General features: G+C 41.0%; 1 protein-coding gene across 1 annotated transcript in view; it reads right to left on the minus strand.

Annotated features, from left to right (window-relative positions):
- LOC122814407 (protein broad-minded-like) overlaps nucleotides 1-27,455 on the minus strand; it is a 296,314-nt gene that overhangs the window by 236,945 nt on the left and 31,914 nt on the right. The window contains exon 3 of the mRNA XM_044086993.1: nucleotides 6,643-6,814. Within this exon, the coding sequence (XP_043942928.1) occupies nucleotides 6,643-6,814 (172 nt within the window). The remainder of the gene's footprint in view (nucleotides 1-6,642; nucleotides 6,815-27,455) is intronic.

Here is a 27,455-nt window from a genome sequence, read left to right on the forward strand (position 1 = left end):
GGTAAAGCCAATAATAAAGCCTGAAGTCCAAATGATCACTGAAGGTAGCAGTTGGTAAAAGAGATAAATAGCAAACAGTAGTATTCTTAACTTAAAACACCATGACAAACACAAACTACACTTATATCCCATACCCTAAACAGTTTAGCAAAAGTTTTCACAACAAAAACAAAATTAAACTACACTTTTTACAAGTTTTACACTAAAGTAAAAAGTAAATCAACAGACTTTTAACTGACTAAAAAGTGGCAGTGGCAGTCCCAATGAACACAAAATTCCTTGCATAAAATAAAACATTAATTTCATTGAAAAAACAGTTTCCATCATAAAATAAAATGTGGAAGACTTATCTACCCAGCAGTACAGAAACGCTAGCCAACCATCAATCCTTGAAAGTCTGCAAGATGAGTTCTCTTCCGTGTCAGGAAATCTCTGCAAGTTTCGTCATGGAGACCATTGATTTTCTATACTTCTTCCCAAATTGTCAATGGTCTGGACACACGGCAGGTGCCCTTAAGCTTTGGAAGCTGGCCAGCTGTTATTCCTTTTGCAGAATATAACCCACATAGATAAGAATACTGCAGCAATGATCAAATGGACATTTCACCATAACAACATATGCCCAAATTTACTACTGTTGCAGTAATGCTCACTAATGGGAAGTACCAAGGATACCATCCATCCTGCCAGTATACCAAAGCCTGGATGCTTTCCTCTTGAGTCTTAAGCCATGCATCTGACTCATGACCTATGCACGAGAGTATGTGCTAGTACATAAAGGATGTACAGGATCCAAGTTCCTCAGAGTTTTCTTGCTCCAGAAGGAGACGACTGAGGCTAAGAAGGGAATAGGAACAGGACTCAAATTAGCAGGTTAGACAGGAGACAGGGTAGGTACACCACTCATGAAACATGAAAAGAAAAAAAAAATAGGCAAGAAGGGTGGATAAACTGTAAGAGTAATCTATTTGGACAGTTACTGTTATTGTAAGTTCTTAAACAACTGTGCTATGTCCTTCATTTGATTACTGTTGCCACATTACACAGTACTGGGAAGATTACTAACTTGGAGGAGAAATGTATAGAACTGGAGTCTCGAATACCCTTAATAATGAATCTGGCAAAACCAGTTCTCCCCCAGTGTTTTTTAAAGATGTGAATGGAAGACCAAGTGACTGCTTCTAGAATATTTCTTGGTCTACACCCTTTAAAAAAAAGCATGCGATGAAGCAATAGTGGAATAAGTGTTGACCTGGTCTTGTCCCACGAAAGGTATAACAGACATGGCAAGAGAAATCCATCTGGACTCTGACTTGGGACAGGGAGCCCATTTTTTCCCCTCATAAGACATAAACAGCTGATCTGATTTCCTGAAGGAATTCATTTTCTCCAAAGAGAATATAAGCTGTCTGTGAACATATAATACATTAAAGATTCTTTCTCCTTTTATTGAGAATTAGAAAAAATATAGGTATATAGCAGTTGGTTTAATAAATAATTAAGGATCTGCTAACAAGCTGTTTCCAGTGGTCCAGTGGTGCAAGGTTTGATTCCCACAGCTTCCATTACTTAACTATGTGACTCTGAGCAAGTCACTTAATCAGACACCGCTCCCAGGCTGAGTTTGAAAAAGTTCCATGGAGATTAGTGCTCTACCTCAGAAAACCAATGCAAATAAATAAATGGATGGATTGGCTACAAGACATTTCATTTACAACTTTTGGATTAAATGAAGGGTTAGGTCTTACAGAACCATGCCCCCTATGAAAAAAATCAAAAAACAGGAAAAACCATGAGTGCTTGCAATTCAAACTCTTACCTCAACTAAAATCAAAGCCACCAATAAACGGTCTTCTATATACAAAATGTTACAGAAGCAGGTTCAAGGGGAGAGTTAACTTTCCAATACATAACTTAGGTCCCAAGGAGGAGGAATAGTTTTTCATGGAGGCCTGATGTGAAGAAAGTGAAGGATGCCTTTTAATAATTGTTTGACCTCGAATGTGGATCTACAGGTAGATAGGCAGAAATGGCTAATACGTGACCTTTAATGTAATCGTATGCCAGTCCAGACTTGAGCAACTCACACAGATAAGTAAGCATAAGAGGAATACCCATTTTATAATAGCCCTGTCATTTCTTTCGGCACCAAATTGTAGCCTTCTATAATACCTGTTGCATGCCCTCAGAATAAAGGTGCCTGAATTGTATTAAATTTTAACTGGCCAAACTGTCAGACTGAAAGTTTGCTAGTCTGAACGAAGAAGAGAGCCCACTTGTTGTATGAGTAGCCACATCCCTATGAGAAAACTTGCAGTGACTGCCCTTGGCTAGATCAAAAAGAAAGAAGAACCAATATTGTCTGAGACAGGAGTCTAGCAAAAGGTATTTTCTGTACTGCTGAAGCTATGTACCCCAGGCTCTAAAAATCTCTCTTGTGAGTTTATTCCTAAGCGAAAAAGAGACTGGATGTAAGAAATAAGAAAATATATAATGTCTTGAAGATGGAAGACCATCATGCAAGCAGTATTTAGTTGGCATCTTAAAAAGCTAGGGTCTCTGAAGGCTGCAGGATTGATTTATTCAGGTTTAAGGTGAAACCTAAGTGAAGAAATATATCTGTAGTGAACTGAAAATCCTGTAAAAGTTTGACTTTTGAGACGCCTTGATGAGAAGATCATATAAATAAGGGTATATATGCATACTCTGGAGTCTGAAGAATGTTATAGCAGACTAGACATTTTGTGAATACCCACTGGGTTGTAGAAAGACCAACTGTCAAAACAGAAAATTAAAAATGAAACCTCAACACACAAAATCTTCTGTATGTACAGGAATGTGAAAATAGGCATCCTTCATGTCTAGGGTAACCAGGAAGGATTGAGTAAGGATCAAAGGCAGAAGAGTTTGGAGAGAACATTTGAATTTTGGACATCTTATAAAAAAAAGTGTTAAGGAATTTTGAAAATCAAATCTGGGTTTCCATGTTCCCTATTTCCTTGAATAAAACATCTGTCCTTTTGGGGGGTAATGGACTAACTTCTATAGTTTCCTGAATGTACAGATCATGAAGGAGTGGTAGAACCAAGTGTTCTTGGTTTGGGGTAAATTGAAGAATTCCAGAAAAAGGAGAGGTGGAAAGTTCTAAGTCTGTGGTCTTTCTGAATTATGCTGAGAAGCCATGTGCCCTACACATTTTTTCTACTTTTTACTAATATTGTTGGTCTTTCTGAAAGAAAGGTCCTATTTTGAGGAGTGACTGGTTTTGAATTTTAGCACAGAGCAAGTTGTTTTAAAGTCTTGCATGATGTTTCTTTTACCCCTGTGGATGTTTGAAAATTTGGGCAGTTGTTAGCAGCATCATAACCACATATTACTGAATGTCTTTGCAACCTGAGTAGTACAGTTAAACAAAGACAAAATAAGGCTTTATTGTCTGAGTCAGGAAAAATTGAAATTATCCTGTTCCATTTATCAAAATGGACAAAAGGTATCTATCTGGCCATATGAGTTTGGTAATTAACAGCATGGAATGAAAGTGTAGCAGAAGTGTACACTTTCTTACCATTACTTATCCATGTCTCTAATACACTGTTCATTGGGCAAGGCATTAGTAGAGGATAACAGTTTATCAGTCTCAAAAAAAAATCACAGCAGGGTCTGAGGAAGGAATTTTATATAGAAATTAGTGACAGTCTGGAACCTTGTTAAAACGGGGGGGGGGCATGACAGAAGTCAAACAGACAAGAAAGTATACTGTAAAGCATCAAACAGATGGCAGAAAGCTTAGGAACATCCATGCTTGACAAGGTACATTGTCTCCTTAGTACATCAGACACTTAGTTTCCCAACCAGTGGAAATTCTGCATCAGTTTAAAATAGTACTATCAAAGGCAATTCCTCTGAACTGGAGTTTGGAGAAAGGGTGTCTTCATCCAATTACTCAAACTCTGTAGTTGAGTGGATCTTTGAGGAATAAACCAAAGATTTCACATGAAAATCTAAAGAATTGTCTTCCACTGAAGACACATCCCTCTTCCTATTTTGAGTAGCTGAAGAACTGGAAAGAAACTGAGGTAGTTTTCATGACATTAGAGTTTTAAATAGCCCTTGAGAAAAATAACACCTCTCCTGCTGTGGATCATATGGAAAAGGAGTAACAGGAGGAAAGGTATCCTTTGTTTTCTCCTTCCTTTTTTCAGGAGTCTCAGCAGAAATAATGTGATCAGGAGCAGACTCAACATTTTTCAATAAGAGTATCTGGGATGTTCTTTGGAATGAGGGTCTGCCGAATATCTTCTGGTCCCTCAGAAATTACTGACCAAGATTCCTTTTTCACAGCCTTTTCTGCTTTGAGGTTGGCTAGATTAGTTGGTTGATTCTCTTCATTTAATCACTGTGCCGTATTGCTCATAGTTGGTTAATATCCTTTATTTGATCACTGCTGTATATTGCTCACTAATGGGAAGTATCCTGCTAAGGACAACATACTTCTGGCCAACATACCAAAGCCTGGATGCCTTCCTCTCATGCTGCACATCTGATCTTTGACCTATGCATGAGAGTATGTGCTAGTACATAAGGGATGTATGGCTGTCAAGTTCCTCAGAACATTCTTGCCACTAGCCTGAGAAGAAAGACTATGTCTTTTGATTCTGTTTGTCTGCTGTATGGCCTGTGCCAATATCCTATTGTTATGGACAGATAAGTGCCCCTGTTGGGGACCCTTCTTGCTTCAATAATTTTTTGACTAGTTTGGTAATTTTTTCAAGTCAGCAAAGAGCAGTAACCATAACTGCAGTAAGCAGATTCCCTACAAAAATAATCATTCCAAATATTTATTCTTTCTAGGTCCTGACTATAACTTTAGGGAATGCTTCATTTACAAGTTCTTTTTCCCTAAGAAGAGTCATTTAGCATCTCTAAAAATATATTTAGAGAACCAGAGATTTAAGGAGATCCCACAAGGTAGGATGGCCTCTGAGTAGTCTTCTTTGGATATTCCTCAGCAGCCGTGTAAGAAAGTCAAGAAGCCTAAACCTTTGAAGGTTTCGGTTGTCCAATTGGTTGCAGGCATCTATTCTGATGCACATTATGAGCCTGCAAACCTTGCAGTTTCTGTTGCTATTCCCAATGTTGTTTCCTTTCTGAAGGTCACCAAGGCTTAGCTCGTAGGCGCATCCCATTTGACATATCAGGCATCCAGAAAAGAACATCCACCCCCTCAAAAGACTGCTCCACCCACGTGAATAAGGGATGTCACCATTGCTATCAGTAAGTTTATTAAAGAGCTTAATCTTAAACACTTTAATCATTATATTTTGAACAACCAATGAGTAAATTATACAGCATACATATATATATATATATATATATATATATATATATATATATATATATATATGTGTGTGTGTGTTAGGATCTATTTCACATGACACTAAACTCAAAATAGCGAATCTTATTTTACAGAGACCAGAATCCTGAATTTTCAAAATACTGAAATCGTATTTTACCAAATATCACTATACCAAAGTTTAACAATACTGAATCTCAAAATACTGAATTTTAAGCTGCAGACATGATGCAAGTTTCCCTTCACTTGTGAATTGCTTGTGATAACAAAACATTAAAGAACTTTGTGAATACCAACAATGTTTTTTTTGTAAATGAAAGTAAAATTCTTCAAAATTTAAAGTTTGTGTTCTACGACTTACCCAACACTGCAGTACCAACACACCAGACTAGCTGAAACCCACCTAGTCAAATCTCACAGGACAGAAGGTACACCCTGCAAGAGAAGGACACACAACACAGGCTCCCTCAGATAGACAACAAATGGACCATCTGCCAAGCCTAGAAGGAAAAGCCCCCAATTAACACCCATTTAAGACCACCCAAAGCACTATTCATGGAAAGAAAACTCGTGGGAGCTCAAGACAGCCATACTCCGCACCAAAAGTCATCCTTGACAGGGAACATGAGGATCTCTGCAGGAAGGTATGCTCCAGGTTCAACAGAACCCTTTGGAAATTCTGCCTCAACTTAGCACCTGGCACCAAGAGGACTGAAAGTAGGGAAAACGAACTTCCACTTACATCAACAGCCTCAGCTAGCCATCAAAACACCACCAAGGTATGGGACCACACAAGCAGCAAGGCAGTCTTTGCTCTCAGTGCCCAGCCCACTCTCACATCTGAGCACACACACAGGTAAGGCTGGCCTCTTCTAGGGAATCATCAGCCAGCATGGGGAGTAAACATGGTCAACAATGAGCGTAAGGGTACCATGGCTGAAAGCCAGAAAGGGTATTACAGAGACAAGATACATTCACCAAAAGGTCCACTAGCAAAGAACTCAGGGAATCCCATTGGAAATAACCTTGCCCAGGAATCTTAGGCAACTGGCCTGTTAAATGTTTAGACTGCAATTGTAATCCTTGATACAGCAAAATTTAGTATAAAACTGTTACTGTAGCAGACGTGGGGAATCACATTACTGGGTATGCATGAGAAAATGTACACAGCTGCTGATTAAATATTAAATACCAAAGCAAACTGTGACACTAATTCAACAAGTAATCTTTATGAGAGCCAAAAAAAAAAAAAAAAAAAAACAAAACCAAACAAAAGAAAAACTGCAAACCTGGTTAAAAGATGAATCACTGTCTGAACAGTTGTCAGTGTAGTGGCCACTACCATGCTGGGTTTTCCGGTGCATTTCCTCTTTCCTCATCTGATCTTCTTCAAATTTATTGATCAAAGATTCCACAACCATCATCATTGTACTCTTTAAAGAATGCATCATTTCCCTGTACCTGTAAAAATTAAATGTAAGCTATTTTCTTTTCAATAAAGAGCAAGTGCTGGTTTTCTACTGAAGCAGCAAGTACAATATGATGGACACAAGTCAACATTAATACATACACTACAGTTGATTCAACTACAAATACATCTCTGTTATTTTTTTTAGTGGAGCCTTTCCATACAATTTAGGCTACTGCAACATGACCTTATGATGAGCATCATCTGATCCCATGGAAATTTGAAGTTTAAGTTTTACTTGTGACAGCCCTCTTCCCTCTAACATCTGACCAGCAGCATGCTTCCATAAATTAAGGAGTGCAGCACCCTACTGAATCACAGCAGAACTGCTTATTTTACCACTAAACTCGCTGGTTTGAAGAGCTGTGACCTGATACGTTTAGAGTCAATTATTCATTAGGATGCCAAGTAGTCAAAGTGTAAGCTCTTATGTCATGGAGGTCTCCCTTTGTCTCTACTGCACTCGGACACATTTCTTTGCTTACTATGATTTCTGCATATCATTTCTCTGCAAGCACATTAACTATACTCTATGGCTGGGTTATCACCTCTTTGCTTATGGATAACTTTCTATATTCATAATTTCTCCAATACAGTTCTCTTATGTAGTTTAGGAATACTTCACTACTGCTTTCAATCTGTGAGACCAAGAGGAGTTTAAAGCTTGTGTCAGGCAGATTTAATAAGAGCAAAGAGTAGTTTCTGTATTTTACTTAATACAGAATGGGTTTCATGACGCTGGCAATTTCTGAAAGCTAAAATGCATCCTTTTTTCTGTTGCATATTTTAGTAATTGTGTATTTCCAAAAATATTCTTTAATTTATATGTAAATTTGTGCCTTACCAGTATGAGTTCATGAATTCATAAGTTAATTATGTCATACTGACAAGTCACGTGGGTGTAAGTGAGATGTACCTCCCTAGATTATATGGAGAGAGATATCATGGAGTTTTCAAATGTGTGTCCCAGGCTGGTATGAGCCTAACATGGAGCAGCATTTTATCTTCTCCAAGGATGATGGCACAATATGAAGAGAAGATGACTGAATTTAATAACTGGCTTAGTTACTGCTGTCATTGGGAGTGCTATATTTGTCAGCATGGAGGAAGATGGTCAACAGACTATGCTGCTTTGCCAGGGACAGTCTGCACCTCTCCCCTCTAGGCTTCTGAATATAGGTTAAAACAATATCCTCCTCCATAGTGCCTTTTTTAGGCAATGCCAAACTGAAAATCCTTCCAACACAGCAAATCAAAACAAAGAAAATCTAAAGGTGTTAATGCTCAAAGTTAGGAGTCTAAAAAAGAAACTCCACTCCCTACAAGCTCTCCTCAACCTGGACAATGCTGACATCTGTGCAGTCATTGAGACATAGTTTAAAGCCACAGACAGCACACTGGCAGTGCAAGACTATAACGTCTTTAACACATTTAGACCAGCTACTACACAGACAAGGACTAAAGGTGGAGGTGTCTCTGTTTACATAAAAAATAAATACACCTCAAAGATATTCAAACAGGATGATGCACTTGAGCGTCTCCATGGTCAAATCACCGTAGACAGAATCCCATATCACTTCCTTGCAAGCTACAGGTCTCCCTCTATGACCCTGGAAATCCATCATACATATTTACATCTTACTGGAAACACTCATCATCCAACCCAGTACCATATTCATGGGTGACTTTAATGACCCCACTATTAAACGGGAATTATATATGAAACCAAATTTGCAGGCACAGAAATTCCTGGATTTTGTAAACACAGACTCCCTGGACCAGGTTGTCAATATTCTGACCAGTGGCACAACCATGATGGATCTGGTCCTCACTAATATGGCACAGCACTGCACTCCACCTAATGTAATGTTCTCTCTAGTAAGGTCAAAACACAAAACGGTCTCCTTTGAAGTAAAAATAAAACCCAAAACCCCAGCTAAACCTAGAATGCTCATGCACTACTTTAAGCTTAACGTCCTACTATAAAGTGACAATCTGGCAAAATTTCAAGCAACCATAAACCCTGAGAACACTGCTACCTATGCAGAACTGTTCACAGAAACCCTACACAGGCATATTAATAGCTGTATAGAGGGAGATGTATCCACCAGTTGTTAAGTACAGAACCAACTTAAAAAAACAAACCTCCATGGTGGAATCATACAATCAACAGGCTGCATAAAAGAAGAAAATCATCACAAAAATCAGAAGGTATACGATAAAAGCACTCTCATCAAACTAAACAAACAACAGAGAGAACAAATAAAGTCTACCAAAGCCAGATTTGAGCTAAATGGGGCCTCCTAGGCCAAGGACAACCACAAGGCATTCTTTAGCTATGCCAGCAACCTCAAAGGTAATACACAGTGATGTGCAGAGCTGGTGGTTAATGAAGACACCTGTAACGATTCAGAAGATATAGCAAACCAACTGGCAGACAAATTCACCTCAAGCTTTACCCCCTCTCTCCCCCTCAACCTCCTCTCAGGAAATACTGTTAAATACAACTCCCCCTATCATCACTAGGGAACAGGTCCTCAATGCTCTAAGGCAAAGTACACTGCATCACTGAGTCCAGAAAATATCCCAGGATGCCTTCTAAATAGCATGAAACATGACCTATCACAGATCACTATTTAAATGTAGCCTTCAAACAAGCTTCATGCCTCACGAATGTAGAACAGCGACAATCATCTCTCTGCACAAAGGTGGGCCATCTACAGACTCTAGAAACTGCAGAACCATAAGTCTCATATGCAAAGCCATGGAAATGATCAATAATGACACAGGAAAAGTACAGTTGTGTACACTTACCATAAATGTAGATGTTCGAGTGTCTTCACTGTTGCAGTCATCACTGTAGGGTTCTTCCTGCCGGCAGGCAGTCCTCGGTCGGCCAGAATGCCAAAGTCTGGGTCCGGCGTCGGCTGTTCAGTCATGCTCCCTGATGTAGAGCACTAGGAGTACAAAGCTGCCAGCCGACACCATGTTCTCCAGTTTTTCTTGCCCCAGATGTCAAGTGCCCAAAAGTGAAGGCTAATAGTAAAACAAAAATGTAACATACAACAAAACCCCATACCCTGTAGCAAATACACCTCAGAAGAAGGGTGAAGTAGGAAACCACACTAGTGAAAGTATAAGAGGGGACAGGAGGGAGGGTAACCCAGACTGCAACAGTGAAGACACTCGAACATCTACATTTATGGTAAGTGTACACAACTGTACTATGTTCATCGTGTTTCACTGTTGTAGTCATCACTGTAGGGTTGAATCCCAAAGCTGAGATAAAGGGTGGTGGTTATAGAGTAGAAGGGGCAGCTAGAAGGCCCTGCAAGACTGCAGAAGCAAAGCCTGCCCTAGACTTAGAGTAAAGAGGGAGATTCTAGTGCTTAGAGAAAGTATGCACTGAACTCCAAGTTGCAGCTTCCAAAATATCTTTGGTAGGTACTCCCCTGAAAAAGGCAGCTGAAGTAGCAGCAGCTCTGGTAGAGTGAGCTCTAATTTTTCCTGGGATTTGCTTTCCATGATGAGAGTAACAAAATCTGATTCCATGAGCAATCCATTTAGAAATGGTCTGTTTTGAGATAGCTTTGCCTTGGAAGTTTGTTGCATAAGAAACAAACAGTTGCTCTGTTTTCCTGATATCCTTGGTTCTGTCCAGGTAAAAACGAAGTTATCTGTGTACATCCAAGGAATGCAAGATCCTTTCCCCTTTATTTTGTGGATTAGTGAAAAAAAGTTGGCAGGTGAATAGTTTGATTTAAAGCCACTTTGGAAACCACTTTAGGCATGAAAGTAGGATTAGTCCTTAAAGACACCCTATCTTGGTGAAAAATAATATAAGGTTCCACAGCCATGAGGTGCTTGTAACTCCGAGACTCTCCTGGCTGAAGTCAAAGCCAGTAGGATAGCTTTCTTCCATGATAAATACTTAATATCAGATGTGGCAGCAGGCTCAAAAGGAGGCAGAGTGAGTTTTTCCAGAACATATTTGAGGTCCCAGGTAGGTATGGGTGGTGTCCTAGGGGGCCTTAAATTCTTTGCTCCTCTGAGATATTGTTTCAAAAGTGGATGCGAAAAGAGTGGAAGGTCTGTATTGTAATGTGCAGAGATAGCTGAGGCATGTATTTTTATGGAGGAGAAGGATAAACCCTTATGTAGCATGTCTGTCAGGTAAAGTAAAATCAGTGGGATATTAGGAATGAGAGGATCCGAATCCTGAGCATGCATCCAGGTGCAAAATCTCTTCCATTTACCTGCATAAGATTTTCTAGTGCTAGGCCGTCTGGCTTCTAAGATGACTTCCATGACCTGTTTGGGAAGGAAAGGATTAATCATAGACCCTGAATTCGCCAGGCTGCCAGGCTGAGAGTTTTGACATGAGAGTGCAGAACCTGGCCCTGGTGTTGGGACAAAAGATTTGTAATCTGAGGTAAAATCCAAGGAGGCCCCTGGGATAGATTCATCAGTGTTGAGTACCAAAATTGACGAGGCCAATTTGGGGCCAGTAAAATCATCATCTTGGGTTTGTCCTGCTTGATCTTTAATAACACCCTTGGAAGAAGAGATAGTGGCGGAAAGGCATACCCCGAGAGGTTTCTCCAACTGAATGATAGTGTATCCACTTTCCATGCTAGTTTGTGAAATGTCCTTGTGCAAAAAATCTGTAACTGGTGGTTGAGGGGGGATGCAAATAGATCTATGTCCGGGCAGCCCCAAGCTTCTGTAATCATCTTGAATATTTGGGTGTCTAGCATCCACTCGTGTGGGTCTGACAGGTTTCTGCTCAGGCTGTCTGCCTGAATATTTTGTTTCCCTGGCAGGAACTGAGCTTGTAGATCCACTTTGCAAGCTAGAGCTGTGTTCCATAGAGTCATGGCTAGTCTGCAAAGGGGGTAGGGGTGTGAACCCCCTTGCTTATGTACCACATAACTGTGGTGTTGTCTGTCCGTATCAGTAGTTGTCCTGGTTGTAGAAGATCCCTGAAAGCCAAGAGGGCATTCTGTACAGCTAACATCTCTTTTAAATTGATATGTAGGTGCTTCTTGCAGACCTTTTCCCTGCAAGTGGGCTCCCCCTGCTTAATCCGAGGTGTCCGTGGTTAACACTTGGCTGGCTTGAGGCAGAATGAAGGCTTTCCCTTTGTTGTGAAGACATTCCATGGTCCACCAATGGAATTCCTTCTGTAGGCAAGGCAAGACAGCAATCTGTGTGTCCAGACTGTGGCAATGCTGGGACCATATACTTTTTAGGTAGCATTGTATTTTTCTCATATGTAGTCTTGCATTTGGTATGAGAAGGATGCAGGAGGCCATGTAACTCAAAGCCTGCAGGAATTTCCTTGCAGTTAGCTGAGTTATTGATGCCAAGGTTTTGAAAGTTGAAGCCAGCTGTAGTTGTTTTTCGGATGTCAGGAGTGCCATCTGAGTTGTTGTGTTTAGAAGAGCACCCAGAAAAGTTATTTGTTGTGTGGGTGTCAAATTTGACTTTTTATGTTCACAGTGAATCCCTGGTACTTGAGAAGATTTTGAAGAAATTCCAGGTGCTGGAGTAAGACATCCTTGCTGTCTGCTTGAATAAGGCAGTCGTCCAGATAAGGGTAAATCTGAATTCCCTCGAGTCTGCAATAAGCTACTACTGGTGCCAGGCACTTGATGAAGACCCTGGGCACAGTAGACAAGCCAAAGGGCAGCGCAGAGAATTGGTAATGTTTCGAGCCGGCCTTGAACCTGAGGTATTATCTGCACTCCTGTCTGATAGGGATGTCTAGGTAAGCCTCCTTTAAATCCAATGTCACTATCCATGCATTTTTGCTCAACATTGGCAGGAGCTGCTGCAGAGTAAGCATCTTGAACTTTGGTATCTCTAGGAAAGTATTTAAGACTGAAAGATCCAGGATGGGTCTCCATGAATTTTGCTTTCTGGGAACTAGAAAGAGCCTTGAGTAAAAGCCTTGCCCCGTCTCTGATTGTGGAACCAGTTCTATGGCCCTCATAGCCATGAGGGATCCCAACTGGTTTAATGCCTCTGACCATTGGTGTTTTGGTAGGTCTGGCAATCTGTTTGGTCTTGGCAAGGTATGAAAGTGGAATTTGTAACCTCTTGAAACTACATCCAGAACCCACTTGTCTTGGGTTATGTAAGTCCAATTTTGTTGAAAAAGAGAGAGTTTTCCTCCTAGAGGGGCTTCCAGGAGAGAAGTTCCTGGAGCCATGCAGGGGGAATCATTGAGCCTGTTTTCTATAAGACTGAGGTCTGTCCTCTCCACCCCTGGGGGTGGAAGCACTCCACTGTCTAGGTCTGTAAGAGGTCTGTGCTTGGGCCCTCCCTCTGGAGCGCCTATATCTATCCCTCTGAGGCCTGTCCGAACTGGGAAAGGACCAATTTTTAGCTGGCCAATTTCTGCTAAATCTAGGGGGCTGAACTTGTAAGAAATCCTTAACCATTTGCATGGATTTTGCCTTATCCTCCATTTTCTTTATCACGTCTTCAGCTTTAGACCCAAACAAAACATTATGCTGAACAGGAGCATCCAGTAACTTTGCTTTCACTTGATCAGGTAAGTTTTGTTCCTTTAACCAAGCATGCCTTCTAATGACTGTGCCAGAGGCAGCTGCCCTGCAAGAAGCCTCCAAAGCATCAAAACCACAGTGTAAACCATGTTTCCCCACTTGTTCAGTAGCATGCATCAAATCGTGTAATTCCTTATTATCTGCACATGCAGAAATGGTACCTAGCTTTTGTTTCATAACAGACAGTAGAAACTGCTGATATTTTAGCATATGAAATTGACAATTTGAAGCCCTAATAGATAAAGTAGCAGAAGTGTACACTTTTTTGCCCCATCTCTCCAAAGCTCTAGAATCCTCATCTGTCGGGATAGGGTTTTTAGCAGAGGCAGCCTTAACCCCCTTAGGACCCTGAGAAATGGTTTCTGGATCAGCAGTAGGATTTTTGTACAGGAACTGGTGGGAGTCAGGAACCCTGTAATATCTGTCGGGCTTAGCAGGGGCTGGAGGAAAGGAGTCAGGAGTTAAATTAGCGCCAGAAAAGGCATCATCCACAATATCCAAAATAGGAGGAATAGCCAGGGGTCTATGTTGGGGAAGAAGAAGGAAATCCCTGAGCCTTCTCTTAGATTCCGAGTACTCCTGTCCTTCCCAGTGAAAATGTTCCCTCACGTCATGTAAAGTTTCCCCAAAAGAAAAATCCTCAGGGGGAGAAGCTGATGGAATTGATTCCTCAGCATCAGAATCCTCATAAGGAGGGAAAGTATATTCCTGTTCAGAGGAAGACACTGAAGAAATAGATGCCTGATCAGAAGATTCATAGTCCAACTCTTGCCTTGGTCTTTTGTCTGGAGGGGGATGAGAACCCCTAATCATGATTAGTAAGTCCTCCTCCATTTTAAGTAACTGTTTCTGAGATTTGGGTCCCAGATCAGAAGAGGCCTGGGCTGGTGTCTTAGATTTAAAAGGAGTCTGCCTTTGTCTTTGCCTTTATCAGAAGCTGTGTAGGCCTGAAAACCCCCTTGGAAGCCGGTACCTACACAGCGGCTCCGGACCCATCCGAGGGAGCATTGTCCGAAGGTCCTGCAGCTGGAGTGCTCAAAGGTCTAGTTGGCTCCTTGTGGGAGTCCGTTCCGGCAATCGGTTCTGAAATGGTCGACGACAAGGGCTGCGAAAGCGCCTCACTGACGACGACCGAACCTGTAGCTGGCTCTGCTTGTAAAACGTCATCTGATTTGGACCTCGGAAGCCTGTCCTTATCCTTGTATCGTTTGTGAACTCTGGTAGTCGGAAGCATGTCTGACGACATTTTATAATTAAATCTCCTACCAAAGTAGTGAAAATCAAAATCATACTTCCGCTTAATCGTACGTTGGTTAAATCTAGCACAAAACCGACAACTAGCTACGTCGTGGTCAGGGCCTAAACAAGGAATACAGTAAGAATGGAAATCCTTACGAGGTATTTGCTTCCCACAAGAAATGCAGTTATTAACGTTTTCTGACATCGGTCTGGAACAAGAAAAAAGTTTCCCCAATGGGGTACTTAGCTTTGAGAAGAAGAAGTAAGTCTTTGGACTGAAGCACGAAAAAATATCAGGAGTCAGCCGACTGGCACTTGCGAATGGCTTTCACCGCATGGCAAGAAAGACTGGAGAACATGGCGTCAGCTGGCAGCTTTGTACTCCTAGCGCTCTGATGTCAGGGAGCATGACTGAACAGCCGACGCCAGACCCAGACTTTGGCATTCTGGCTGACCGAGGACTGCCTGCCGGCAGGAAGAACCCTACAGTAATGACTGCAACAGTGAAACACGATGAATATCCTCCATACACTGGACCCAGCCCAGTTTGGTTTTATCAAAGGCAGGTCATGCCTACTCCACCTGGTGTACTTCTTTGAGACAGTCAACAAAATAATGGATGAGTGCAAAACAGTTCACAATGCCTACCTTGACCTGGCCAAGGCATTTTACAGTACCCCACTTGGGCAATGTTGACAAACTCAAGAGGTTAGGTATGAACCTTATGTCACTCGGTGGACAGCCAGCTGACTCACAGACAGGACCCAGGATGTTAGAATTGAGGAGTCCACCTCTACAAAGAGGCCAGTCACAAAATGAATTCCTCAGGGGCCAGCCCTGGGACCACTCATTTTTGGCATTTACTTCTCTGAAGTCAAGGCCAATGTCAAGGGCCTCTGGCTGACCAAATCTGCAAACCATTGCAAATTAGGAGTAGTCATACAATTCCCCACCAACACTAATGTTTTCCACGAAAGGCTGACAGGCAAATAACCTGTGTCACAGCCATGGACTAAAACTAAATGCCAAGAAATGTACAGCATTATCCTTTTGGCGATTACCATATTGACAACATACCCATAAGAGATGACCCAGTAGTCAGGGACTTGAGTACTCATGTAGATAGAAATCTAGCCTTTGAGCATCAGGTATCTACTGTAGTGAAGAAATTATTTCTAGGTTGTGCAACCTATAAACAAAGCTATAGCATCTAGGTACAAAGGAGGTCATTGTTCCACTGTATTCAGCATTCATCAGACTTATTGTGTCCAATGGCCTCTCTGGTATGGACCTAACCAGGCACATCTAACAACTGGATCATCCACAGAGTTTCCTCACTAAAAAAATACAGGGAGTAAGTGACATGCCTTATGCAGAAAAGCCATATCCCTGTACTCTGTCTCCTAAAGGCTGTTGAGGGAAGATCTATACCTGAGATAAGGCATTGTCGGACTCCACCCTGATGAAGCTCATGCATTCCCATAAAACAAAAATCACCAGAATTACCCACTCTAAAGACTTAAACATTGCTTGTGATATAAACAGGACCTGCTGGAGAGACAGGTATGAATCCCAGTGACTACCCCCTTTCTCTGGAACAGACTCTCCATCCATGTTAAGCAAAGTTTCTCCCTAACCCAATTAAGTGTAACCTGGACAACTGGATGGGGAACAAATTCATCCCTCGTTTGGCACTTATGTCTCTGACACACACAGGCAGGCTATAAATGTTTCATTTCCCAGGCCTCTGTCTGTAAACATTTCAGTTTCTAAGCTCCCAAGCCACTGCTTATACTTATCAAGGGTGCCAGTTGTTGTCAGAGATGTGAAGTACATAACAAGGCTTAAAAAGGCCCTACTGGACATTAGCCTAGTACACACTTATGAACCTATAAGGTATTACCTTTACAAGCTGGATTTCATACCGTTTCAAACTGCTTTGATTCACACAATTGTTTAAAATTTACAAATAATTATTTCACACTGAGAGGTTTATCCAGTCAGTTTCTGGGTAGTTAAAATCACCTACATGAATGTCAATGAATTTAATATACTGGAGTTTTGTCGGGAAATCCTTGTGTTCTGCAGACGACACAGACAGTGCATAATAGATTCCCACAACACTATATCCAATACCACATTAATTACTGTATTAGCAATATGTAGTCCTGAGCTGTTTTTCTGGGTCTCTGGCTTTTAAGTGTTTTTTAACAAACACTGAGATACTGCCACCTATTCCATTCAATCTGCAGCAATAAAAGAGGTGTAATCTAGAATTTGTGATATACATTTTAGATTTTCAAATCATGTGTCAGTATTAGCATACATCAACATAATCTAAGCAGAATAAAGCTTCTACATCACACATTTCATTGCTGATACTTTTTGATATTTGGAAAAGACATCTTCATGGCTGCTTTATTTCATATATTCTTTGTCTGAGTGTCATTGTGTTCACTTTTTTTGTCTTGGAATTTGAAGATATCTAAAAATGCATCAAGGAGACAGAAAATTTCCTACTCGCTGCATACTTCCGGGGGGGGGGGGGGGCATATTAGGTGCAAAACAACCCAGATGATGTACCCTCTCACATCAGGCTGGCATGCAATGAATCTACTGTCTATGACTTTTTTGTCCTCAACTACTGATTGAATGTCAGATGTTTGCAATATGATTTATACAAGATCATAGCAGGAGTTCACTAAGCAAATGTTATTTCCATTCCAGTAATCCTACCACATCATGTTGCATATCCAGGAGGGAAGACCTTTTCAGACTGTCTACTCAAACATGAATAATCATGGTGGCATAATAAGCCCTAATCTTTTTTTAGCTTTAAGATGACCATATTTTTGCCACAGAAAGGCTTGGCACTACCATAAGTTTCTTACAAAGTTCAAAGACTGCCTTACCACTCCAAATCCGCCAGATCAAACAAATCTTCTACCCTAACCCCACTATCACACCTACCTTCTCTTAGCCAATCTTTTTATGTACTAAGATCATCACCAAACTCTGCATTTTCCCAGCATTTAGCTTGATTTCTTAAAATCATGACTGCCCTCACTCTTTTTCTACTGGTAACCTTTACAACAGCCTACTCCTCAGAAATGAACAGTCTACAGCCTCTCACAGCCCAAGAAAGAGCCTCAACTCTCCCTTCTCACACCTCTTCTCCTTTGTCATGCTGTCTTCCATCCCAGGTGATGCAACTTCTCCTAAGCTAGGTCTCAAGGTCCCTAATTCATAACTGGGTCATACTGCTTTGCTATCCTCTTTTCAGAATTTCCTCCTTTGATGCCCTCCTATGCAGTGCTCTGGAATCTCTTCAAACCCACTTCTTTATAAGTTCATAAGCAAATACAAGATTATCAGTCTGCAGATTCTTACAAGCCTAGCCAATAACCAGAGGTCATAATCAAACCCTTTACCTTATATTTGTGAGATTAAGACCTTAACCATTATAAACCAATCCCCTCCCTAACTCCGCCTTACAAATCTCTATGCCTATAAATCTTCTAACTACTGACAATGTTGACATCCCATATTTGCATACAGTTGCCCACTTTCTCCATCTGTTTCAAAATGTTCACAAATTCTTCACTTTAGCAGGCTGCATCTATCCTCCTGGTCTATCTCAAGAGTAACATCCCTCACGCCTCCTCCTTTCCATGTTTCCCTTTCCATTACTAGCTCCGTAACTGACTGGACTGTATCTGCTAGCATCCAGATATGTAAGTGATTGCCTTATTCTACTCCTGCCCTAATAAACTTCAAAGACTGCCTCACTAAGCCAGCCAGATAAAAACAAGCCAAGTCCAATCCATATCATGTCCAATGTCTTCTCCACTCCTCTTCTGCAGGCCTACATGCTTTGTATGCTCTTGGAGCTCTCAGCTATCAAACATGCCAAGCAATCTACCCCACCACTCTCCACTTTTCATGCCTTCCTATATAACTACAAAAATATATGGCCCTGGGCAAAACAGTTTCCACCTCCTATGCCCCCATTTCACCCACTTTTGTTTCATCCACTACGTGACTGTAGTTATCTCCACCCATCCACAGAAAACAATGGAGCCTTCTACTTACAAGCAAATCAACTGTATTCCACCCACTACACAGTGCAGTACTCATCTTGGCATTGACCAAGAAGCCGCCATCTACTCTTTATTCTTGTTACTAGCCAACGTCCATAAAACCCCAAATGACTACTCTTATATGGACAGACAAGATGGCATTTGCAACTGCCATATTTCAATCTGTCTTGACGGATCCCCACTACATGCACTAGTCACATACCTAGACTCAACATAACTGTTTTTTTTCTTTAATATAAAAAAAAAAAGAGTCCTAGAAATGCTGCCATGTTTCATTTGGCTTCAAAGTGAGTCTTGTCAAAGTGTGTCAATGTTATGAGGACTGTATACAGCCCATGGACTTGTGAATTCTACTGGCTATGAGAATATTACATAAATGGATACGCTTTTTTATTTATTTGCATTTTATTGACTGGGTTAACTCTACCAGCAGGGACAATTTTCAGAGTGGATGTGGATAAAATGGATGAAAAAGAGCAAAGATACACATTTAGAGACTGGCACTAAGCATCAATAGTCTTTACAGGAAGAAAAATCATAACAGAACAACTGAAAACAATATAAAAAATAAAAATTAGATGGGATATTAATACAAACAATAGTTAAAACAAGTTAAAAACAAGTGTCAAGTGACCTAGAAAAGCATACTTCACATACTCTGATGTTGTAGGCAAAGCGGAGGAAAGGCAGAGGTTATTTTTGAAGAGTTCTGGTAAGAAGCTAGATGGAAAAGTAGGATTACTTGGATGGTAAGATGAAAACATGAACATAAGAGTAGATAAGGAGACTTCCAATATGGCTACACATTAATCAACAGCTTAATTATAGCTCTTCCAGTGTGAAAAAAAATAGTGCCACTGAAACAATTATTTGGGTACAATTCAAAACAGTTATTTGGGAAAAATTCAGTTACTTGCTAATAACAGCACTGCTTCTATGTCAGCAAAGAAGAAATTTGGAGAACCTAAAAGAAGATGAACCAGAAAAGGTGAAGAGAAATAATAGATGGGAGGAATCCTCCAGCTGTTAGAGCAGCTCAAGCTTCAGCTTTAGTTCAAGAGATGATGTCCAGTAATTCAGAGGAAAAAGTACATCAAATACATTCAGAGGTGATTAAAATAAATGAAATATTGAAAGATTATATCAACTCAAAAACAAAAGGCTGTAAAGCAGTTCCAAATACTAGTCACCTTTGGCCCAAAACCTTCAGGTGTCTGCTAGAAAGCTGAAGATGAAGAGGAATTTCTCCTATCAACACGATCATGACCCCAAGCACACATCCAAATCAACAAAAGAATGGCTTCACAAGAAGAAAATTAAAGTTTTGGAATGGTCCAGCAAGAGCCCAGACCTAAATCCAATAGAAAATCTGTGGGGTGACCTGAAGAGGGCTGTGCACAAGAGATGCCGTCGCAATCTGACAGATTTGGAGCGCTTTTGCAGGAAGAGTTGTCAAATATTGTCAAGTCAAGATGTGCCATGCTGATAAGACTCCTACCCAAGAAAACTGAATGTTGTAATTAAATCAAAAGGTACTTCAACAAAGTATTAGTTTAAGGGTGTACACACTTATGCAACCAGCATATTGTACCATTTTTTTTTATATATTTTTCCCCTAACAGATTTGTTTGCTTTTCAATTGAATGTATAGGTTATAGGTCACATTAAAGGTGGGAAACATTTTGAAATGATTTATTGTGGTCTCATTTTTTATATCAAAAAACATGGCATTTTAACAGGGGTGTGTAAACTTCTTACATCCACTATATATGTATGTATATATGCCAGAACACCAGCAACTCACGTTATATACACGTGTTAAAGCGAAACATGTTTAGCATACATAAAGCTTATCTGATCTGAATGAAAGTGCTACAAACATAAAACACTACCAAAGTCTTTTTTACTGTTTTACACACAGTCTTAGAACAAACAGAAAAGCAATAACATATGACACATACCTGCTCTATGAAGGAGCATAGTGACCGAGTGTAAGAGGAGACAACACTGAGGAGATAATTGGCAATACATTTTACTACACTGACAATTCCACCCTCAGGTCAGTTTATAACTGAGAGCAATCAGTTTATAGCCAGAACAAAGCAATTAACAAAGAGATGCAAGTAAAACAGGTTGGTTGTCTGTCTTTTCTTGAGACTAAATAACTGGCATATGCAGTATAGTCTACTTTTCAAGCAAAAGGGGACAGTGGTCAACTTAGCAAGAGGTCCTTAGAGTGCACAGATTATTTCACAGAAAGATTTTCAATCACAGAGCAGGCATGTATGTAACTGCTTAAAGTTAATACACAGCAAAGTTCTTCACGATAAATATGCTTACATTAAACAATGACAAAATTCTCAGTAAACTTGTAGGTGCAGGGACTTGTGTCAGAGTTCCTACAATACCAAGGTCAGATATAGTGACCACAGGCTATTAAACAATGACAAAATTCTCAGTAAACTTGTAGGTGTAGGGCCTTATGGCAGCGCTCCTGCAATATCGAGGTCAGATGTAGTGACCACAGGCTCTGCTCTATGAAGGATGATAGTGACTGAGTGTGAGAGGGGACAACACTGTCTCAAGTCCTTAAGTTCAAAACAGAGTCTCACTATTACAAAGCTCCTGTTAAAAGACAACAGCTGCCTAGCAGGTGATTATCAATATGCATGGCAACTCCTACAGTAATGATCTCATGAAGAACATTCATGACTATAGAAGAGGATTGCACTGACTTATTGACACAGGTACTGCTTGGAAACTATGGACTGATGAAGGACGTGTAAGATAAAGTCCACAGGTTTTGGCTGTTACAACACTGCTCCTAAAAAGGAAAAATCTTAATTTTGGTTGCTCTTTCCTCTGGGAAAGAATGAATCATCTGCTGCATTTCAATAAAGCCATATATGTGCTAAAACTTAATCTAACAGCCTGACTGAATGAGGTAAATACCCTCTTTCCAAACACATTCAATGCACTTGCTTCCAGGTACAGTGCAACTGTCCAAACAGTATTTTGACACAGAGATAAACCAGTTAGAACCGGTCATAAATTAGAATAGAATAAAGCTGAGGAGTCTTGCCTGGATGCTAGCGAAGCAGAATTTTAGAAAACCTGAAAACATAAACCAAAAAAGATGAGGAGGCTGGGAAGAATCTTACAGCTGTTCAGCAAAAAGCAGTTCAAGCCCCAGATTTAGTACAAGACATGACTCCCAGTAATCTAGCGGAAAAAATAAGTCAAACGGGCTCAAAGCTCACTAAAATAAATGAAACACTAAAGGAGTTCATCATTTCAAATAACAAAAGGCTGGAAAAAATGGAAGAAGCTTTAAACAGATATTCAGATGAGCTGATAAAACTGCAAAAATCAGATGATGAAATAAAGAAAAGGATAGACGAATACGACACTGCTCAAGAAGAGATGTTTCGAAAAATGGCAGAATTACAGGACACAGCACATAGGGAAAACCTAAGATTTTCTGCTGTACCAGAGAAACTGGAAGGAACAGACTGTACTAATTTTATTTAAGTACAAAAAAGCAACTAGACTGGTATTCCACAGCAGGAGTTAATTGAAAGGGCACATTGTCTGTATGCTCCAAACCTGACCATGATAAACTAAACCCAGACCTTTAATAGTTGATGCCCATCTGTCCAGACAGTTGTGTCCCGGTTTAATATGCAGGGCAAGCTGACACTACCACTGTGAAATAACTCTGGCAAGGAAATCATGCACTAAGAAGAGCTAACAGTGCCTTCCTAGTGACCTAAAAAGAGAAAAGCAGAATTACAGCAACTGCATAAAGTATGAAAAACTTAAACCAGGGGTGTCCAAACTACGGCCCGCGATCCATTTTTAATTGGCCCGCAGCAAATTCCAAAAATCTACCAAATATGGCCCTCGCATAAACCTGGTGGTATTGCATTTCTTGTTTAAACCACAGGTAAAGAACAGTGCACAAACAAAAAACAGAAATCAAGCACTGGACAGCTCTAGGAAATACAAACAGTTAATCCACATGAAATGCTTGACGAAACTCCGCATGTTTAAAACTTATTGTAGTACACAACAATCATAACTGAATGCTATAATGTTGGTGATCGCCAACGATCACCAACATTATAGCATTCAGTTATGATTGTTGTGTACTACAATAAGTTTTAAACATGTGGAGTTTCGTGACAAAACTATGCATGTTTAAAACTTATTGCAGTACACAACAATCATAACTGAATGCTATAATGTTGGTGATCGCCAACAAAACTGTGTAAACACACAAATAACTTACTAGAACTACTTCTATTCTAGTTTCTTTAAAGCCGGGATATCATCTAAGTTGCAGTTCTCCAGTCCAAACTATTACTTCAGTCAAGTAGCATCTGCCGGATATTAGTTAACGGTTAACTGAAATCACTGCAATGTCATTGCAATAATAAATGAATGAATAAAAATAAGAACACACTATTCTAGCTACTAGACTAGATGCATAAGTAAATGAATGCATAATAAACAATTGAATGTGACCATACGGAGAAACGGAAGGGTACATAAAGTACAGTTTTGTACCTACCATAAATGTAGATGTCCGAACTGGATAGCATCTGCAGTCATAACAACTGGGTTGTCCTGTCGTCAGGCAGCCCTTCGGTCGGCCGGATTCCAAAGTCCGGGTCCGGCTTCGGCTGATGTCGCACTTCACCCGACGTCATCTCTGCTGGTCTTCGGGTATAAAGGCATCAGCCGACGCCATTTTCCTCAGTGTTTCTTGCCCCAGATGCCAGTTGCCCTCTTGGAAGGCTAAATTTTGGGTAAATGCCAATGTTTCCAAAGAGCAAACACAAAAAATAAGCATGTATGTACACATATACAAACAAATACACCATAAGAGACTCCCCCCACCAGCTAGCTATTAGGAGGGTAAATACCCTAGGAGTACCACAGAGGGGAAGGAGGGAGGGTAATCCTGACTGCAGATGCTATCCAGTTCGGACATCTACATTTATGGTAGGTACAAAACTGTACTATGTCCTTCATGGATGCATCTGCAGTCATAACAACTGGGTAGAATACCATAGCCAACTAGGGGAGGAGGACGAATAGATTATGGTGTGGTTAGGATCCCTTGCAGTACAGCAGTGGCAAACCCTGCTCGGGATCTGGAATACAGAGGTAAATTATAATGCTTGGCAAATGTATGCACGGAGGTCCAAGTAGCCGCCTCAATAATGTCCTTGGTTGCCACTCCTCGTAAGAAGGCTGTGGTAGTGGCTGTTGCCCTTGTAGAATGAGGCCTTATGTTCTGTGGAATTGGTTTTCCATGGAAGGAGTAACAGAATCGTATGCAATTTCCTATCCATTTGGAGATTGTCTGTTTGGAAATTGCTTTTCCTTCCTTCATAGGCTACAAAAGCTGGTCAGTTTTTCTGTTACTTTTGTTCTGTCCAGGTAGTAGCGTAGCTGTCTATGTACATCCAAGGTATGCAGCATTCTTTCCCTCTGTTTTGTGGGTTGGGAAGAAGGTAGGTAGGTGGATTGCCTGGTTTAAAGACACTCTGGATACCACCTTAGGCATAAATGTAGGATTAGTCCTCATGGACACTCTATCTTGGTGGAAGATTAGGAAGGGTTGTACTGCCATTAGGGCCTGAAGTTCAGAAACCCTCCTTGCTGAGGTTATTGCCAGTAGGAAAGCAGTTTTCCATGATAGATGCTGTAGGTCTGCTGTTGCTGCTGGTTCAAAAGGTGCGAGTGTCAACTTTTCTAGCACAAAGTTCAAATCCCAAGCTGGCAATGGTGGTTTCCTAGGAGGTTTTACATTCTTGATCCCTCTGAGGAACTGCCTGAGTAGAGGATGTGATAAGACAGGTGGATCAAAGCTGTATTCTGCTGAAATAGCTGATGCATGTATCTTGATGGAGGAATAGGACAGGCCTGTATGTAGAAGCTCTGCCAAGTACTCCAGAATGTCAGCAATATCTATATTCGACACATCTTTTCCTCTTTCAGCACTCCAAATGACAAACCTTTTCCATTTTCCTGCATAGTTCCTTCTTGTTGAAGGTCTGCGGGCTTCAAGGATAATGTCTTTAACCCTTTGGGAAAGATCTGGATTAGTTGCTGCTATGTGATGTTCCATGCAGTCAGTTGCAACGTTTTTAGGTTTGGATGCAAGATGCTGTAGTTGTTCTGAGTTAACATCAAAGGCATCAGGGGTATTGACCACATTTTGTCCCGAGACATGCTCCTCAGCAATGGGTACACCAGTGTTGTCTTGGCCAGTTCGGAGCTATCAGGATTATCCTTGGACGTTCCTCCTTGATTTTTAGTAATACCTTGTGTATCAAGGGAAGAGGTGGGAATGCATATGCTGTCAGACCTTTCCAGCTGAAGGAGAGCGAATCCACTTTCCATGCAAGTGGATGGAATGTCCTTGTGCAGAATTTTTTGAGCTGGTGATTGAGAGGGGAAGCGAATAGATCTATCTGTGGCATTCCCCATTTCTTTGAGATGGTCTTGAAGATGTCCGGGTGTAGCATCCATTCGTGAGCATCCGAGGTGGTTCTGCTTAACATGTCTGCTAGAGTATTCTCCTTTCCGGTACAAATATTGCCTGTAACTGGATGTTGTAGCTGAGTGCCAGGTTCCAAAGGTCCAAAGTCATTCTGCATAGGGGTATGAATGAGTGCCTCCCTGTTTGTTGATGTACCACATGACTGTGGTGTTGTCTGTCCTTATCATCAAATGGCCTTCTTTGAGAAATGGTCTGAATTTTTGGATTGCCAGTTTTACTGCCAGCATTTCTTTTAGGTTGATGTGCAGGTGAAGCTGGTCCTGCATCCACAATCCTTGTACGCATTTGTCCAGCATGTGAGCCCCCCATCCTAGGTCTGAGGCGTCTGTTGTGATGGTTTGGCTTGCTTGATAGTTGTGAAAGGGTAGGCCTGGGTTTGACTGGCATGCTTGAGCCCACCATAGGAACTCCTGTTTTAGGCATGGGATTAGTGGAATTTCTGCTTCTAGGCTGTGCCTGTGTTGGGACCATAAATTCTTTAGGTACCACTGTAGTTTTCTCATATGCAGTCTGGCATGTGGAACCAAGATTATGCATGATGCCATGAAGCCCAAGGCCTGCAGAAAGTACAGTTTTGTACCTACCATAAATGTAGATGTTCGAGGATTCCCTTGCTGCAGTCCTGACTATTGGGTATAGTCCGCGTCCCAGTCGGCCCGAATACCAGAGTATAAGGCTGACGTCGGTCATGGCGCCTTAGACTGACGTCAGTACGTCAGGGTACTAATGCGCATGACCGGCGTCATTTCCTCAGTCTTTTCTTGCCCCAGATGTCAGAAGACCCAAAAAGACAAGTCCCAAAAACAACCTGCACCAATAAACATGTACAATATATACAGTAATATATATACAAAAAGTATAAGCATGTAAACTCAGCTACACAACCACCCTGAAACACAGAGGGAAGGAGGGAGGGTAAATTGGACTGCAGCAAGGGAATCCTCGAACATCTACATTTATGGTAGGTACAAAACTGTACTATGTTCTTCGTCTTCCCTTGCTGCAGTCCTGACTATTGGGTAGAATCCCAAAGCAGAGGTAAGGGAGGCTGGCAAATTATAAAGTAGCAGGAGCTGACAACATGCCTTGTAAAACAGCTGTGGCAAAACCAGCTCTAGTCTTAGAGTATATAGGCAGGTGATAATGCCTAGAGAAAGTATGCACTGAACTCCAAGTAGCTGCTTCCAGAATATCCTTAGTTGCCACCCCTTAGAAATGCTGTTGAAGTGGCAGTAGCCCTAGTGGAATGAGGCCTAATCCCAGCTGGAACCTCTTTGCCATGATGGGAATAACAAAATGCAATGCAAAAGCCAATCCACCTAGAAATAGTTTGTTTTGACACAGGCTTGCCCTGTGAACTCAAAGCAAAAGAAACAAGTAACTGCTGAGACTGCCTAAAATCTTTAGTCCTGCTCAAATAATAACGCAATTGCCTGTGTACATCTAAAGTGTGCAAAATCTTTTCCCCTTTATTTTGAGGATCTGCAAAACGTAGGCAAATGAATAGTTTGGTTTAAAGCCACACTAGAAACCACCTTCGGCATAAAGGAAGGATTAGTGCGTAATGAAACCCTGTCCTTATGGAAAACCAAAAGGGCTCTACTGCCATAAGGGCCTGCAACTCAGACACCCTTCTTGCAGAAGTAATAGCCAACAGAAAAGCAGTCTTCCATGACAAATATTTCAATTCAGCAGTAGCTGCAGGCTCAAAAGGTTGTAGAGTAAGTTTTTCCAACACAAAATTGAGATCCCAAGCAGGAGTAGGAGCTCTACGTGGGGGTCTTATATTCTTTGCCCTCTAAGAAACTGCTTGAACAAAGGATGCGAAAACAAAGGTGGGTCACAATCATAGTGAGCTGAAATTGCTGCAGCATGAATCTTTATGGAAGAGAAGGACAAACCTTTGTCCAATAATTCAGTAAGATATTGAAGAGCCACACTCAAATTAGGCTCTGAAATCTCCAAATTCTTTGCTGTACTCCAAAATAAAAATCTCTTCCATTTTTCTGCGTACACTCTCCTAGTACTAGGCCTTCTAGCTTCCATAATCACATTTAAAACTTGTTGAGGAAGCTGAGACCTACCGTGCTTCAACACAGAATATGCCAAGCTGTGAGATGAAGAGATTGAAGCTTGACATTGAGCAGAT

The sequence above is a fragment of the Protopterus annectens genome, chromosome 1.part1 (assembly GCF_019279795.1).
Source record: "Protopterus annectens isolate FY-2018-M chromosome 1.part1, PAN1.0, whole genome shotgun sequence".
NCBI lineage: Eukaryota > Metazoa > Chordata > Ceratodontiformes > Protopteridae > Protopterus > Protopterus annectens.